The sequence below is a fragment of the Microcaecilia unicolor genome, chromosome 7 (assembly GCF_901765095.1).
Source record: "Microcaecilia unicolor chromosome 7, aMicUni1.1, whole genome shotgun sequence".
Classification (NCBI taxonomy): domain Eukaryota; kingdom Metazoa; phylum Chordata; class Amphibia; order Gymnophiona; family Siphonopidae; genus Microcaecilia; species Microcaecilia unicolor.
Window position 1 is genome coordinate 143,055,397 of NC_044037.1, and position 13,332 is coordinate 143,068,728.

The following is a 13,332-nucleotide window of genomic DNA, read 5'->3' on the forward strand; positions in this document are numbered from 1 at the left end:
ATCCTGAATGTAACACTGTATAGTAGCTTGGATTAAGTCAACAGAGCATGGTGCAGTCTTTGGTTTAACAATTAGAGAATAGGCTTTGTTATATTAGCTTATAATTTAATTTCTTTTTCTTGGATCAGTTCCTAAATTGTGGTCGATAAGAGTTTTTTTTTCTATTTCTCTTTGTATTATTGTTTCCCTATGATGATGATGCATATTTCATGTATTTTATTCAAGATTTATTGAATATTGTAATTATTAAAATTTGAAAAAAAAAAAAAAAGCTTTAATCTGAGCTGATGCAATGTTTCAGCTCCCTTGAGATCAGAGGGATCTGCTTTGTGCAGCTTCTCTAACTGTGCTATATTGCCTCTAAGATCTTGTTCTTGAACCACCCAAGTTTTGGTAAGATGGGCTTGTAATGCTATCAGGTGTCCGCGAAGGACTGCGTTTAAGCCTTCCCATAAAATAGGTGGTTGTATCTCTCCTAGGTCATTGAAGTCTAGATATTCCACAATGTATTTTTCCACGGTAGAAATGCTCTGCGGGTCTTGCAATAGCGACTCATTAAGCCACCAATATCTGCGGCCCTCAGGTATACTTATTGTTCCCAGAGTCACTACCACCGGAGAGTGATCAGACCATGTGCAGGGTTCAGTAGTTACAGCATGCAGATTACGTGCTATAGCTCCGTCCCCCAGCCAGAGGTCTATCCTGGAGTATGTATTATACTTAGGGAAGAAGTATGTGTAATCCCTCTCTTGACCATGATTCCCACGCCAGAGGTCAACCAACCCCCAGCGTGCCAAAAAGCTTTTAAATATGTTTCTATCCCACTTAGCATAATATACCTGCCCCATAGAATTGTCTAGTGACGAGTCTATTGTAAGATTGAAGTCACCCCCTATTACTAATTGTCCCTGTGCATGGCGTTGTAACACCTTCTCCACATCTGCTATAAAGGACCCTTGCCCTTCATTAGGTGCGTAAATTGACAACATGGTATATTGAGTGTTATATAAGGATGCTGTAACTATGAGATATCTGCCTTCTTTATCAGATACAGTATTATGTATGTGCCTTGGGAGAGCAGCTGAAAAAGCTATAAGAACCCCTTTTGTTTTTTGATTAGTTGTATTGGAGGCACATACAACAATGGGAAACCGCTTATGATTAACTAATTTTTCATGCTGTTTTTTCAAATGGGTCTCCTGAATGAATACCACAGCTGCCTTCAGGCGCAACATTTCTTTAAACATTAATATGCGTTTCATAGGCGAGTTAAGACCACGGACATTCAAAGTAACACACTTGAACATATGCATAAGCCCCCTATCATTCAGCAAGCCTAGTCAGCCACCACCAGATGCCATGTAGTTTCCCCCAACCCCCCCACCCCTAGCCCCCCCCCAATACCAACTGTAACATGTCAGTTTACCAAGGCGTGACATGTCTACTAGAGAAGAAAGTGAGTCCCCGATCCATCTACCAGTCAAATATAGTTGAACCTCCACACTTGCAAGATTTGACGCTTGTCAGCATCCAGTTATCCTATATAGTAGAGCACAGTTTCTAGAGCTGTTAGTCTCAGCTTGGGCCTGATGGCGATGTAACTTGTCTTCCAGAGATCTATCTCCTAAGGCGGCCCTTCCCTTGAGATACCCGATGCCATTTTGGCCTGCCTTGCTTCTTACTACCAGGCTGCTGATGCTTCCCTGGTGGGTCAACTCGATCACCAGTAGATAAAACTTCTTGTGCTTCTTCCAGCGAGGCCACTCTACATTGTTTGCTCTCTTTGTAGAACACTAGAGCAAAAGGATGCTGCCATTTATTCTGAATCCCCTCCTCTCTCAATCGGTAGGTTAATGGGCTTAGTTCACTCCGCCGTTTGAGGGTGGTAGCTGAAAGGTCATGGTAGATCTCTGTGGGGTAACTGTCCCACAGTATAGGGTTAGCTGCCCTTGCTTTGTTCATCACAGCTTTCTTTAATTTAAATTCAGCAAAGCAGACCACAATATCTTTAGGCACATTTGGTTTTCTCGTCCCCAATGCTCGGTGAGTGATTATCAGGGTCAGAGAGCAAGTGGGCCGCCAGGCGCTGCACAACTTCTTCGCAGTCTGAATATTCAGGTAACTCCAGCAGCCCACGAACTTGGAATGATGACTCTGGTTTCTAAATCTTCCACCTTATCTAATAGGTACCTGGTTTCTTTATTTTGGTCCTGTAGCTGTTGTTCAAGCATGGTTAGAGACTGCGTGTTCTTCCAGGCCCACTTCCGTTTCAGCCATGCGATTACCCAGCTCCACTATTTCTCCTCGGAGGTCTGCCCCCAGCATTGCCAAATCTTGGCGCATTGCCTTTAAATCTGACCTGATTTCTTGGAGCCAACTGCATAGTGTGGTCTAGGTTTCATACTGTGGTAATGGCACCTCTCCATTCGCAATGTTGACTTTCCTCATCTCGGACGCCATGTTCCTCGGGTTGCTTAGCTGGAGACATCGCCTTCCGCTGAAATGCGTACACTTGTAGATCGAGTGTTTTCGCTCGTGAGACAGTCACTATGGGCCCTCCAATCGAGAGTGTGTCCCGCGTGATATAGCGTGGAGGAAAGCTGTTAATTAAGCTAATTCTTGGCAGTGGCTTGGGAGCTCCATTTTCAAGCTGCCATTCGGGTCTATGACGTCACTTCCTCCAATGATGTCCCAATTTAACATCTAAACTCTTGTTTCTAGACTACAATTTGTCAGCACCCAAACCATCTGGTCTTGTGTAATTTCTCTGTAGAGCAGTGTTAATTGCCAAGCGGGTCATATTTCAGCAGTGGAGAGAAGTGTGGTAGCCGTGTTAGTCCACTCTTAAAGGTTATCAATAGAAATCAAACAAAATAAAACATGGAAAAGAAAATAAGATGATACCTTTTTTATTGGACATAACTTAATACATTTCTTGATTAGCTTTCGAAGGTTGCCCTTCTTCGTCAGATCGGAAATAAGCAAATGTGGTAGCAGATAGTATATATAAGAGAAACATCAAAGCATTACTTTGACAGTCTGTCAGAGTGGAAGGCTGGGGGTATGCATGGGGACATCAAAGCATTTCATTGATATTCTAACAGGATGGGTGTTCGTAGGTGAAAGGAGAGTAATAAACAGAGAAATAAACAGAGAAATACAACTTTATGGTTTATAATGGGTTAGAAAACCCAGATCCTTATTAAGTCCTGTCTGTTGGGTGTTAAAATATTCGATCATTCTTATTTCAAAGGTCCACTTCTGTATTCTACTTGGCATTCGCAGATGATAACTCTGGACCGCACCTGGAGTATTGTGTTCAGTACTGGTCTCCGTATCTCAAAAAAGATATAGTAGAATTGGAAAAGGTACAGCGAAGGGCGACGAAAATGATAGTGGGGATGGGACGACTTTCCTATGAAGAGAGGCTGAGAAGGCTAGGGCTTTTCAGCTTGGAGAAGAGATGGCTGAGGGGAGATATGATAGAAGTGTATAAAATAATGAGTGGAATGGATCGGGTGGATGTGAAGCGACTGTTCACGCTATCCAAAAATACTAGGACTAGAGGGCATGAGTTGAAGCTACAGTGTGGTAAATTTAAAACGAATCAGAGAAAATATTTCTTCACCCAACGTGTAATTAGACTCTGGAATACGTTGCCGGAGAACGTGGTACGGGCGGTTAGCTTGACAGAGTTTAAAAAGGGGTTAGATAGATTCCTAAAGGACAAGTCCATAGACCGCTATTAAATGGACTTGGAAAAATTCCGCATTTTTAGGTATAACTTGTCTGGAATGTTTTTACGTTTGGGGAGCGTGCCAGGTGCCCTTGACCTGGATTGGCCACTGTCGGTGACAGGATGCTGGGCTAGATGGACCTTTGGTCTTTCCCAGTATGGCACTACTTATGTACTTATGATGGACATGAAATATTTTATTTGCTTCTGAAAAGGGAAGAAAATTTCAACACTGTTGGGAGAGATTTTGGTCCACACTCGGACTCAAAGCTGTCTCTTTAATTAACATGACCAGACATGATTAATCATAACTACATTCTATTTGGTTCTCACTGAACTTGATATTCTTATTTGACACCGCTGATAAGGAAGGCTAAGAGGGATTTTGAAAAAAAAGATTGTGTTGGAGGCAGAAACACATAGTAAAAACTTTTTTAGGTATATTAAAAGCAGGAAGCCGGAAAAAGAATCGGTTGGACCGCTAGATGACTGAGGAGTAAAAGGAGCAATCAGGGAAGACAAAGCCGTAGTGGAGAGATTAAATGAATTCTTTGCTTCGATCTTCACTGAGGAAGATTTGGGTGGGATACTGGTGCCAGAAGTGGTATTCGAAGATGACGAGTCGGAGAAACTTAATGAATTCTCTGTAAACCTAGAGGATGTAATGGGGCAGTTCTACAAACTGAAGAGTAGCAAATCTCCTGGACCGGATGGTATTCATCCCAGAGTACTGATAGAACTGAAAAATGAAATTGCGGAGCTATTGTTAGTAATATGTAATTTATCCTTAAAATCGAGCGTGGTACTGGAAGATTGGAGGGTGGCCCATGTAACGCCGATTTTTTTAGAAAGGTTCCAGAGGAGATCCAGGAAATTATAGACCAGTGAGTCTGACGTTGGTGCTGGGCAAAATGGTAGAGACTATTATAAAGAACAAAATTACAGAGTATATTCAAAAGCATGGATTAATGAGACAAAGTCAACATGGATTTAGTGAAGGGAAATCTTGCCTTCTTAGAAGAGGTGAACAAACATGGATAAAGGTGAGCCGGTTGATATTGTGTATCTGGATTTTCAGAAGGCATTTGACAAAGTACTTCCTGAAAGACTCCAGAGGAAATTGGAGAGTCATGGGATAGGAGGTAGTGTTCTATTGTGGATTAAAAACTGGTTAAAAGATAGAAAACAGAGAGTAGGGTTAAATGGTCAGTATTCTCAATGGAGAAGGATAATTAGTGGGGTTCCCCAGGGGTCTGTGCTGGGACTGCTGCTTTTTAACATATTTATAAATGACCTAGAGATGGGAGTAACTAGTGAGGTAATTAAATTTGCTGACCACACAAAATTATTCAAAGTCGTTAAATCACGGGAGGACTGTGAAAAATTACAAGAGGACCTTACGAGACTGGGAGACTGTGCAGCTAAATGGCAGATGACGTTTAATGTGAGCAACTGCAAAGTGATGCATGTGGGACAGAGGAACCCGAATTATAGCTACGTCATGCAAGGTTCCACGTTAGGCGTCACGGACCAAGAAAGCAATCTAGGTGTCGTCGTTGATGATACGTTGAAACCGCGACTAAGAAAGCAAATAGAATGTTAGGTATTATTAGGAAAGGATTGGAAAACAAAAATGAGGACGTTATAATGCCTTTGTATCGCACCTCGAATATTGTGTTCAATTCTGGTCGCCGTATCTCAAAAAAGATATAGTGGAATTAGAAAAAGTGCAAAGAAGGGCGATGAAATGATAAAGGGGATGGGATTACTTCCCTATGAGGAAAGGCTAAAGCAGCTAGGGTTCTTCAGCTTGGAGAAAAAGGCAGCTGAGGGGAGATATGATAGAGGTCTATAAAATAATGAGTTGAGTGGAACGGGTAGATGTGAAGCGTCTGTTATGCTTTCCAAAAATACTAGGACTAGGGGGCATGCGATGAAGCTGCAATGTAGTAAATTTAAAACGAATCGGAGAAATATTTCTTCACTCAACGTGTAATTAAACTCTGGAATCGTTGCCAGAGAATGTGGTAAAGGCGGTTAGCTTAGCGGAGTTTTAAAAAAGGTTTGGACAGCTTCCTAAAGTCCATAGACCATATTAAATGGACTTGGGGAAATCCACTATTTCTGGGATTAGCAGTATAGAATGTTTTGTACTTTTTTGGGATCTTGCCAGGTATTTGTGACCTGGATTGGCCACTGTTGGAAACAGGATGCTGAGCTTGATGGACCTTTGGTCTTTCCCAGTATGGCAATACTTATGTACTTATGTACCTCTCAGAGATGGGGGGGGACTGGGATGGGTAGGTAGTAGGGTACTAAAATTGAAGTTGAAAACAAATCGTTTCTTGGTGGGTACATTTTTGATCTATGGTGATATGTACGTTGATACTGTTGATGCCTTTGTAACTCCAGTTGTGTTTCAATAAAAAGGATTTATATAAAATGTTACATTGGCCACCCTCCAATCTTCTGGTACCATGCTTGATCTGCAAGTTCATTTTTCAATTCTGTCAGTACTCTGGATGGATACCATCCGGTCCAGGAGTATTCATACTGTTCAATTTGTCAAATTGCCGCATTACATCCTCCAGGTTTATAGAGATTTCATTCATTTTCTCTGACTTGTCATCTTTGAATACCATTTCTGGCACCGGTATCTCTCCCAAATCTTTCTCAGTGAAGACCGAAGCAAAGAATTTATTTAATCTCTCCACTATTGCCCCTTTTACCCCTCAGTCATCTAGCGATCCAACTGATTCTTTTACCGGCTTTTTCCTTTTAATATACTGTGTGTTTTTGCCTCCAGCGCAATCTTTTTTTCAAAGTCCCTCTTTGCCTTCCTTATCAGCGCTTTGCATTTGACTTGACAAATGCTGTTTCTTTTTATTTTCAGTCAGATCCATCTTCCATTTTCTGAAGGATTTTCTTTTAGTTATAATAGCTTCCTACACCTCAGTTTTTAACCATTCTGGCTGTTGTTTGGACTGCCTTCCTCCTTTTTGAATACACAGAATATATTTGGCCTGGGCTTCCAGGGTGGCATTTTTTGAACAGCATCCACACCTGATGTAAATTTTTGACCTTTGCAACTCCTCTAAGTTTTTTTTTTTTTTTTAATCGTTCTTCTCATTTTATCACAGTCTCCTTTTAGAAAGTTAAATGCTAACGTATTGGATTAGGAATTGGTTATCGAACAGAAAACAGAGTAGGGTTAAATGGCCATTTTTCTCAATGGAGGAGGGGGAATAGTGGAGTACCACAGGGATTCTGTACTGGTGCTATTTAACATATTTATAAATTATCTGGAAGTTGAAACGATGGGTGAGGTGATTAAATTTGCAGATGACATAAAACTATTCAAAGTTGTCAAAATATGTGAAAAATTGCAGGAAGACCTTAGGAAACTGGAAGACTGGGTATCCAAATGGCAGATGAAATTTAATGTGGGCATACACAAAGTGATGCACATTGGGAAAAATAAACTGAGTTGCCTGATGCTAGGGTCCAACTTAGGAGTAAGCACTCAAGAAAAAGATCCAGGTGTCATTTTAGACAGTACTCTGAAATCTTCTGCCCAGTGTGTGGCAGCGGCCAAAAAAAGCAAACATGATGCTAGGAATTATTAGGAAAGGAGTGCAAATAAGACCAAGGATGTTGCTCTGTATTGCTCCATGTTGCGACCTTACCTTGAGTATTGCATTCAATTCTTGTTGCCGTATCTCAAAAAGGATATAGCAAAATTATTAAAGGTTTAAAGAAGAGCAACCAAAATGATAAAGGGAATAGAACTTCTCCCATATTTATTTATTTGTTACATTTGTATCCCCACATTTTCCCACCTATTTACAGGCTCAATGTGGCTTACATAGTACCGTAGAGGCATTTGCCAGCCCAGTAAAGAAACAAATACAGGTGGTATTATGGTTAAGTAAGGAGCATATGTTTCAGTTACATTGTGCGCATGCCTAGGCTAATCCTGAAGTGAAGTACACGTCTGTGCCATTTTTCTGCACCTTTAAATATAAGCTTGTCCATTTTTTTTCACTTAAATGGTTTATATTTATTTATGCGAAGAAAACAGAGAAAATTCTAAAAATTCTTGTCTTCAAATCCTCCTCAATGTCAGCAGTAAGAGCAGGGTTTGTTTGTGTGCTGTTCTCAGAGTATTGGGAGGGCATTTAAATACAATTTGTGGCCATCTTTGGCACACATGTTTTCTGCGCTAAAGCTCTCTGAGCATTTTTGCTCAGGAAACATGTGATTAGTTCAGCACTAATTAGCTCTAACGCAGTAGAATTTGAACCAGCCTTGTCTGGTTCTCAGCTCACAGCTTTATCCATTAGGCTACTCCTACATTTTACTCATTGTTGAATGGGATAGAGCCAACATGAATTTAGCCAGTAGAAGTCATGCCTCACTTAGGGGCCCTTTTACTGAGTCATGATAAAAAGTGGCCTGTGCGGTGTTGGGGGCGTGTCAAAATGGCGCCGGGAGCAGAGGCTTTGTAAGCAGCTCCAACTAAGCTTTGCCAAATTTTCTTTTCCTTCTTGAAAGAATGCCTCATTCGAAGCGCAACGAGGTCATCCGGATAGTTCCCACACCTACCGGGACGTCCACGCCGACGAAGCCTGGTTTGGAGCGCTTTTTTCCCCGCTCTTTCTCGTGAAGTTGGCGGGATGGACTCCATAGCGGGTGGAGCCAGTGAAGTGGCCACCCCGCTGGAAGCGGAAACATCTTTATCTCCCCCGCTGAACTCTATGATTCCTCTGTGCCCTGCAACCGCAGTGAGTCGGGAGGGGAACCCATCAGAAACCGGAAAGGTAGATGCTGGTGGACCTAGTGGGGTTACCGAACCTGTGTTAACAACAACTATTGCAGGGAAAGAATCGGGGGTAAGCTTGGGTCAGATATGGCTGAAGTTACTGGATATGGAAACAACCTTGCAACAGTCCTCAGCAGAGGTAAAACTTTTAAATTCTACTGTGCAAGAATTGAAAGACTCCATTGTTAAACAAGACTTTTCCTTAAGATAGAGACTTACAGAAAGAGATGACTCAAACAGCAGAATTTTGAAATGGCAGTAATAAAAGACTAATACAGAAATAAGAAGAAAGATCGAACAAATGGAAAATTTTAATAGGAGATTAAATCTTCGTCTGCTTAATTTTCCTAAACCTTTGGGGGTTTCTCCAATAGAAGTGTTCACTAGATTTTTGAGAGAAAATCTAAAGTTTCCACAAGAAGCAATTCCTCCATTGAATAAAATATATTTTTTTACCTAATACAATAAAAAAAGCAGAAGGAGAGAAATCTACAGATATGCATAACATTACGGCCATTTTGGGAGCAGTCACTGGATGATGTGACTGAAAGAGCGATGCTGATTGTCTCATTTGTTTTCAGCAAGATTTGAACTCAGTAATGAAACTCTATTTCAAATCTACGAATCATATATTTGGAGGACAAAAAATCTGGATTTATCCAGATGTGATCAAGGTCACACAACAAAAGAGAAAATTGTTTCTTTCTATGAGGCCAAAATAATAGAACTAGGAGGATCTTTCCTTCTTGCAATATTCATGTAAATGTGTTGTAAGGTTAAATCAGACAAAATATGTTTTTTTATAACTGATCAACTTAAATCTTTCCTGGACTCAAAACAACAATAGAGACTTTTGGGAATAAATACGAGAATTACGACGACATATTTCTGTATATGTTTGTAATATAAAACGTAATCTTCACTAATTCCTACCCCCCTTCCACTAATAGGGGTCTAAGGAAGCCATTGTTATGTTTTGCTATGAGAAAAAGGAATTCTTATAATAGCACTGTATCTATAGGCTGTATTTCACTTAACAGTTCATGTCTGTTTAAGTTGTAAAAATCAATAAAAATGATAAATGAAAAAAAAAAGTGGCCTGTGCTAGTTTTGGTGCGTGAAATTGAAGTGCACTGGACCATTTTTTACCGTAGCAGGAAAAAGGCCTTTTTTAAATGGGGCAGTAAATGGCCACGCACTAATATTAAAATTAGTGCGTGGCTATTTACTGCCTGAATCCTTACCGTCACCTATTTAGAAGGCGATAAAGGGCTCATGTGCTACTCGTTCAGTATTGGGCAGCGCGCAGCAATGTGATTGTGCTGCCGATTACCGCCGGGAATGCTGCCGCAGTATAAAATTTAAAAATTATTTTCTACTGCAGGAAACTGCACATGCCAACTTCGGAACTACCGCTGATACCCCAATACTACTGCGATACCTTCGGAACTGCCGCCAGTACCCAATACTACTGCAATACCCTGGCTGTAGGGTCAATTTGGGGTGCACTACTCATGCAAGTACCCATACCGCTTATATTATAAAAATTTTGACGTAAAATAGAAAATACAAAACAACCAACAAGGCAAAAAGTAGCAAATAGGGTACAACACTTCCAACAACTACAGCCCCCTCCCAACACCCAAAAATCCACCCATAACCCACCCCATGTAGAGGATCCCAGTGTCCCAACTGACATCACAAGGACAGGAGTCCCACCACATTCTGATACAGGCGCCAAACACATGCAAAGGCACCCAGAGAGTCTTTCTAGCGAGTTTGGACATGAGGTAAATATGGGCCAGCTTAGAAAGGAGGCACTACTTTGGTGGAAGGGTCAGTAGACTTCCAACAGACGCTAAACAGAGGCATACTGCTGCAGCAACCAAGGCTACCAAATGGTACACATTGTCCTCAAGGCCTGGAGGCTGAGCATTAAACAGAAAGGTCCCCCCATATCTAAAGGCAAAGTGACCCAAAGAGCATCCCACAGCAAAGCAACCAGCGTTCCCCAGTACTGCTGCACTTTCAGGCACTCACAGCAAATAGAAGCAAAAGAACCCTGCTGCCCACAGTCCCACCACACAACCCAGTCCTTGTCCCAATATACTCATTGCAAACACTCAGGAGTATAATACCACTGAAACAGCAGTTTTATACCTACGTTCAATAAGGCTCAAAGCAATAAAAACCTTAAGCAAGCAAGCACAGATGACCGCCTACTGCCCTTCTGTATAGTGTATGGAGTTATGAAGCCAAACGGGAGGCCATATTAGGTACCCACATGGCCTCCCGTTTGGCTTCATAACTCCATACACAAGGGGCGGAAAGCTACAAGGCTTTATATATGTGAGAGACAAGCCCAGTACCACTACCCAAGCAGAAGATCTTAAGTAATGGAAATTCTCCATGTCCCAATTAGGGCTAAATTCACGGAGCTGCAAATGATAGAAAAAAATCCAGATCTTGTTTTTGTTTTTTTGAAGTGTGAATACCTGTGGGTAAAGGTGAGCTGGTTGAAATAGTATACTTGAATTTTCAGAATAGGGAAATCAAAAAGCCAGGGATAAGAAGTAATTTCCTATTGTGGGATTGGGAACTAGCTGGGAAAAAAAACGGTCAATTTTCTCAGTAGGGAAAAGGGTGAATAGTGGTTGCTATAATTTCTTTGTATTAATTTTGTGATAGTTTTCCATCACAGCTGTCTAGCTTGTTGTTTGTTTTCTGCTGTGACCTCTAAAGAGATGAATTGTGAAAGGCTGTTTCTCATGGGGGTTACTAGCTTTCTGAAAATAAAATGTTCTTCCTTTTCTCTTGCAGGTGCAAAGACTGTACAAGAAGTACCTGCGAGCAGAGAGCTATAGGAAGGCTCTGATTTATCCAAAAGAAATATCTGCTTCTGCTTCTTGGAGGATTTCAAGATTGTGAGCAGGCAACCTTATCTCTGATTGCTCGGATGGGTGTATATCCCTCACCCATGGACCTCCAAGTATCTACCATGCACTCTCATGCTTTCAACAATTTAGATCGGTGTGAGGACCATCATTGCTATATCTAGGTACAGTGAGTGGAATTTATGTTGTCCATAACCACATCTGCCTTAGAAACCTTTTCCCTTGCAGAATTAGTAACACTAAAAATTTACACTGATACACTGTAAGAAACACTTAAGGAAAAAACCTGACTTGCTCAAATGCACTATTAATTAAATCTTCAGTTAATTTTTGTACTGATATAAGAGATTTCTTTTCCAGAATAAATTGTAACACAGAACCCTAACCACTTTACTGAGCAAATTATATGGGCCACTAAAATGTTGTTATATGCATAAAATAACCAGATACAGAGATTAGGAAGGAAGGCTAAGAGGGACTTTGAAAAAAAAGATTTGTTGGAGGCAAAAACACATACTAAAAACTTTTTTAGGTATATTAAAAGCAGGAAGCTGGCAAAAGAATCGGTTGGACCGCTAGATGACCGAGGAGTAAAAGGGGCGATCAGGGAAGACAAAGCCGTAGCGGAGAGATTAAACGAATTCTTTGCTTTGGTCTTCACCGAGGAAGATTTAGGTGAGATACCGGTGCCAGAAATGGTATTTGAAGCTGACGAGTCGGAGAAACTGAATGAATTCTCTATATACCTGGAGGATGTAATAGGGCAGTTCTACAAATTGAAAAGTAGCAAATCTCCTGGACCGATGGTATTCATCCCAGAGTACTGATAGAACTGAAAAATGACTTGCGGAGCTATTGTTAGTATATGTAATTTATCCTTAAAAATCGAGCTTGGGACCGGAAGATTGGAGGGTGGCCAATGTAACGCTGATTTTTAAAAAAGGTTCCAGAGGAAATCCAGGAAATTTTAGACCAGTGAGTCTAACGTCGGTGTTGGGCAAAATGGTAAAGACTATTATAAAGAACAAAATTACACAGCATATTCAAAAGCATGGATTATGAGAAAGTCAACATGGATTTAGTGAAGGGAAATCTGCCTCACCAATCTATTACATTTCTTTCAAGGGGTGAACAACAGTGGATAAGGTGAGCGACTGATAGTGTGTATCTGGATTTTCAGAAGGCATTTGACAAGTACCTCATGAAAGACTCCAGAGGAAATTGGAGAGTCATGGGATAGGAGGTAGTGTTCTATTGTAGATTAAAAACTGGTTAAAAGATAGAAAACAGAGAGTAGGGTTAATGGTCAGTATTCTCAATGGAGAAGGATAATTAGTTGGGTTCCCCAGGGATCTGTGCTGGGACTGCTGCTTTTTAACATATTTATAAATGACCTAGAGATGGGAGTAACTAGTGAGGTAATTAATTTGCTGACGACACAAAGTTATTCAAAGTCGTTAAATCACGGGAGGACTGTGAAAAATTACAAAGGACCTTATGAGACAGAGAGACTGGGCATCTAAATGGCAGATGACGTTTAATGTGAACAAGTGCAAAGTGATGCATGTGGGAAAGAGGAACCTGAATTAATAGCTACGTCATGCAAGGTTCGACGTTAGGAGTCACAGACCAAGAAAGAGATCTAGGTGTCGTCGTTGATGATACGTTGAAACCTTCAGCTCGGTGTGCTGCTGCAGCTAAGAAAGCAAATAGAATGTTAGGTATTATTAGGAAAGAAATGGAAAACAAAAATGAGGATGTTATAAGCCTTTTGTATCGGTCCATGGTGCGACTGCACCTTGAATATTGTGTTCAGTTTTGGTGGCTAGCATCTAATTAAAAATATAGTGGAATTAGAAAAGGTGCAGAGAAGGTCGACG

At 40.9% G+C, this 13,332-nt stretch overlaps 1 protein-coding gene across 1 annotated transcript in view; it reads left to right on the forward strand.

Annotated features, from left to right (window-relative positions):
- Positions 1-13,332, forward strand: part of LOC115474937 (pericentrin-like) — an 899,709-nt gene that overhangs the window by 793,704 nt on the left and 92,673 nt on the right. The window contains exon 15 of the mRNA XM_030210648.1: positions 11,379-11,616. Coding sequence (XP_030066508.1) covers positions 11,379-11,486 — 108 coding nt within the window. The 3' untranslated portion in view covers positions 11,487-11,616. The remainder of the gene's footprint in view (positions 1-11,378; positions 11,617-13,332) is intronic.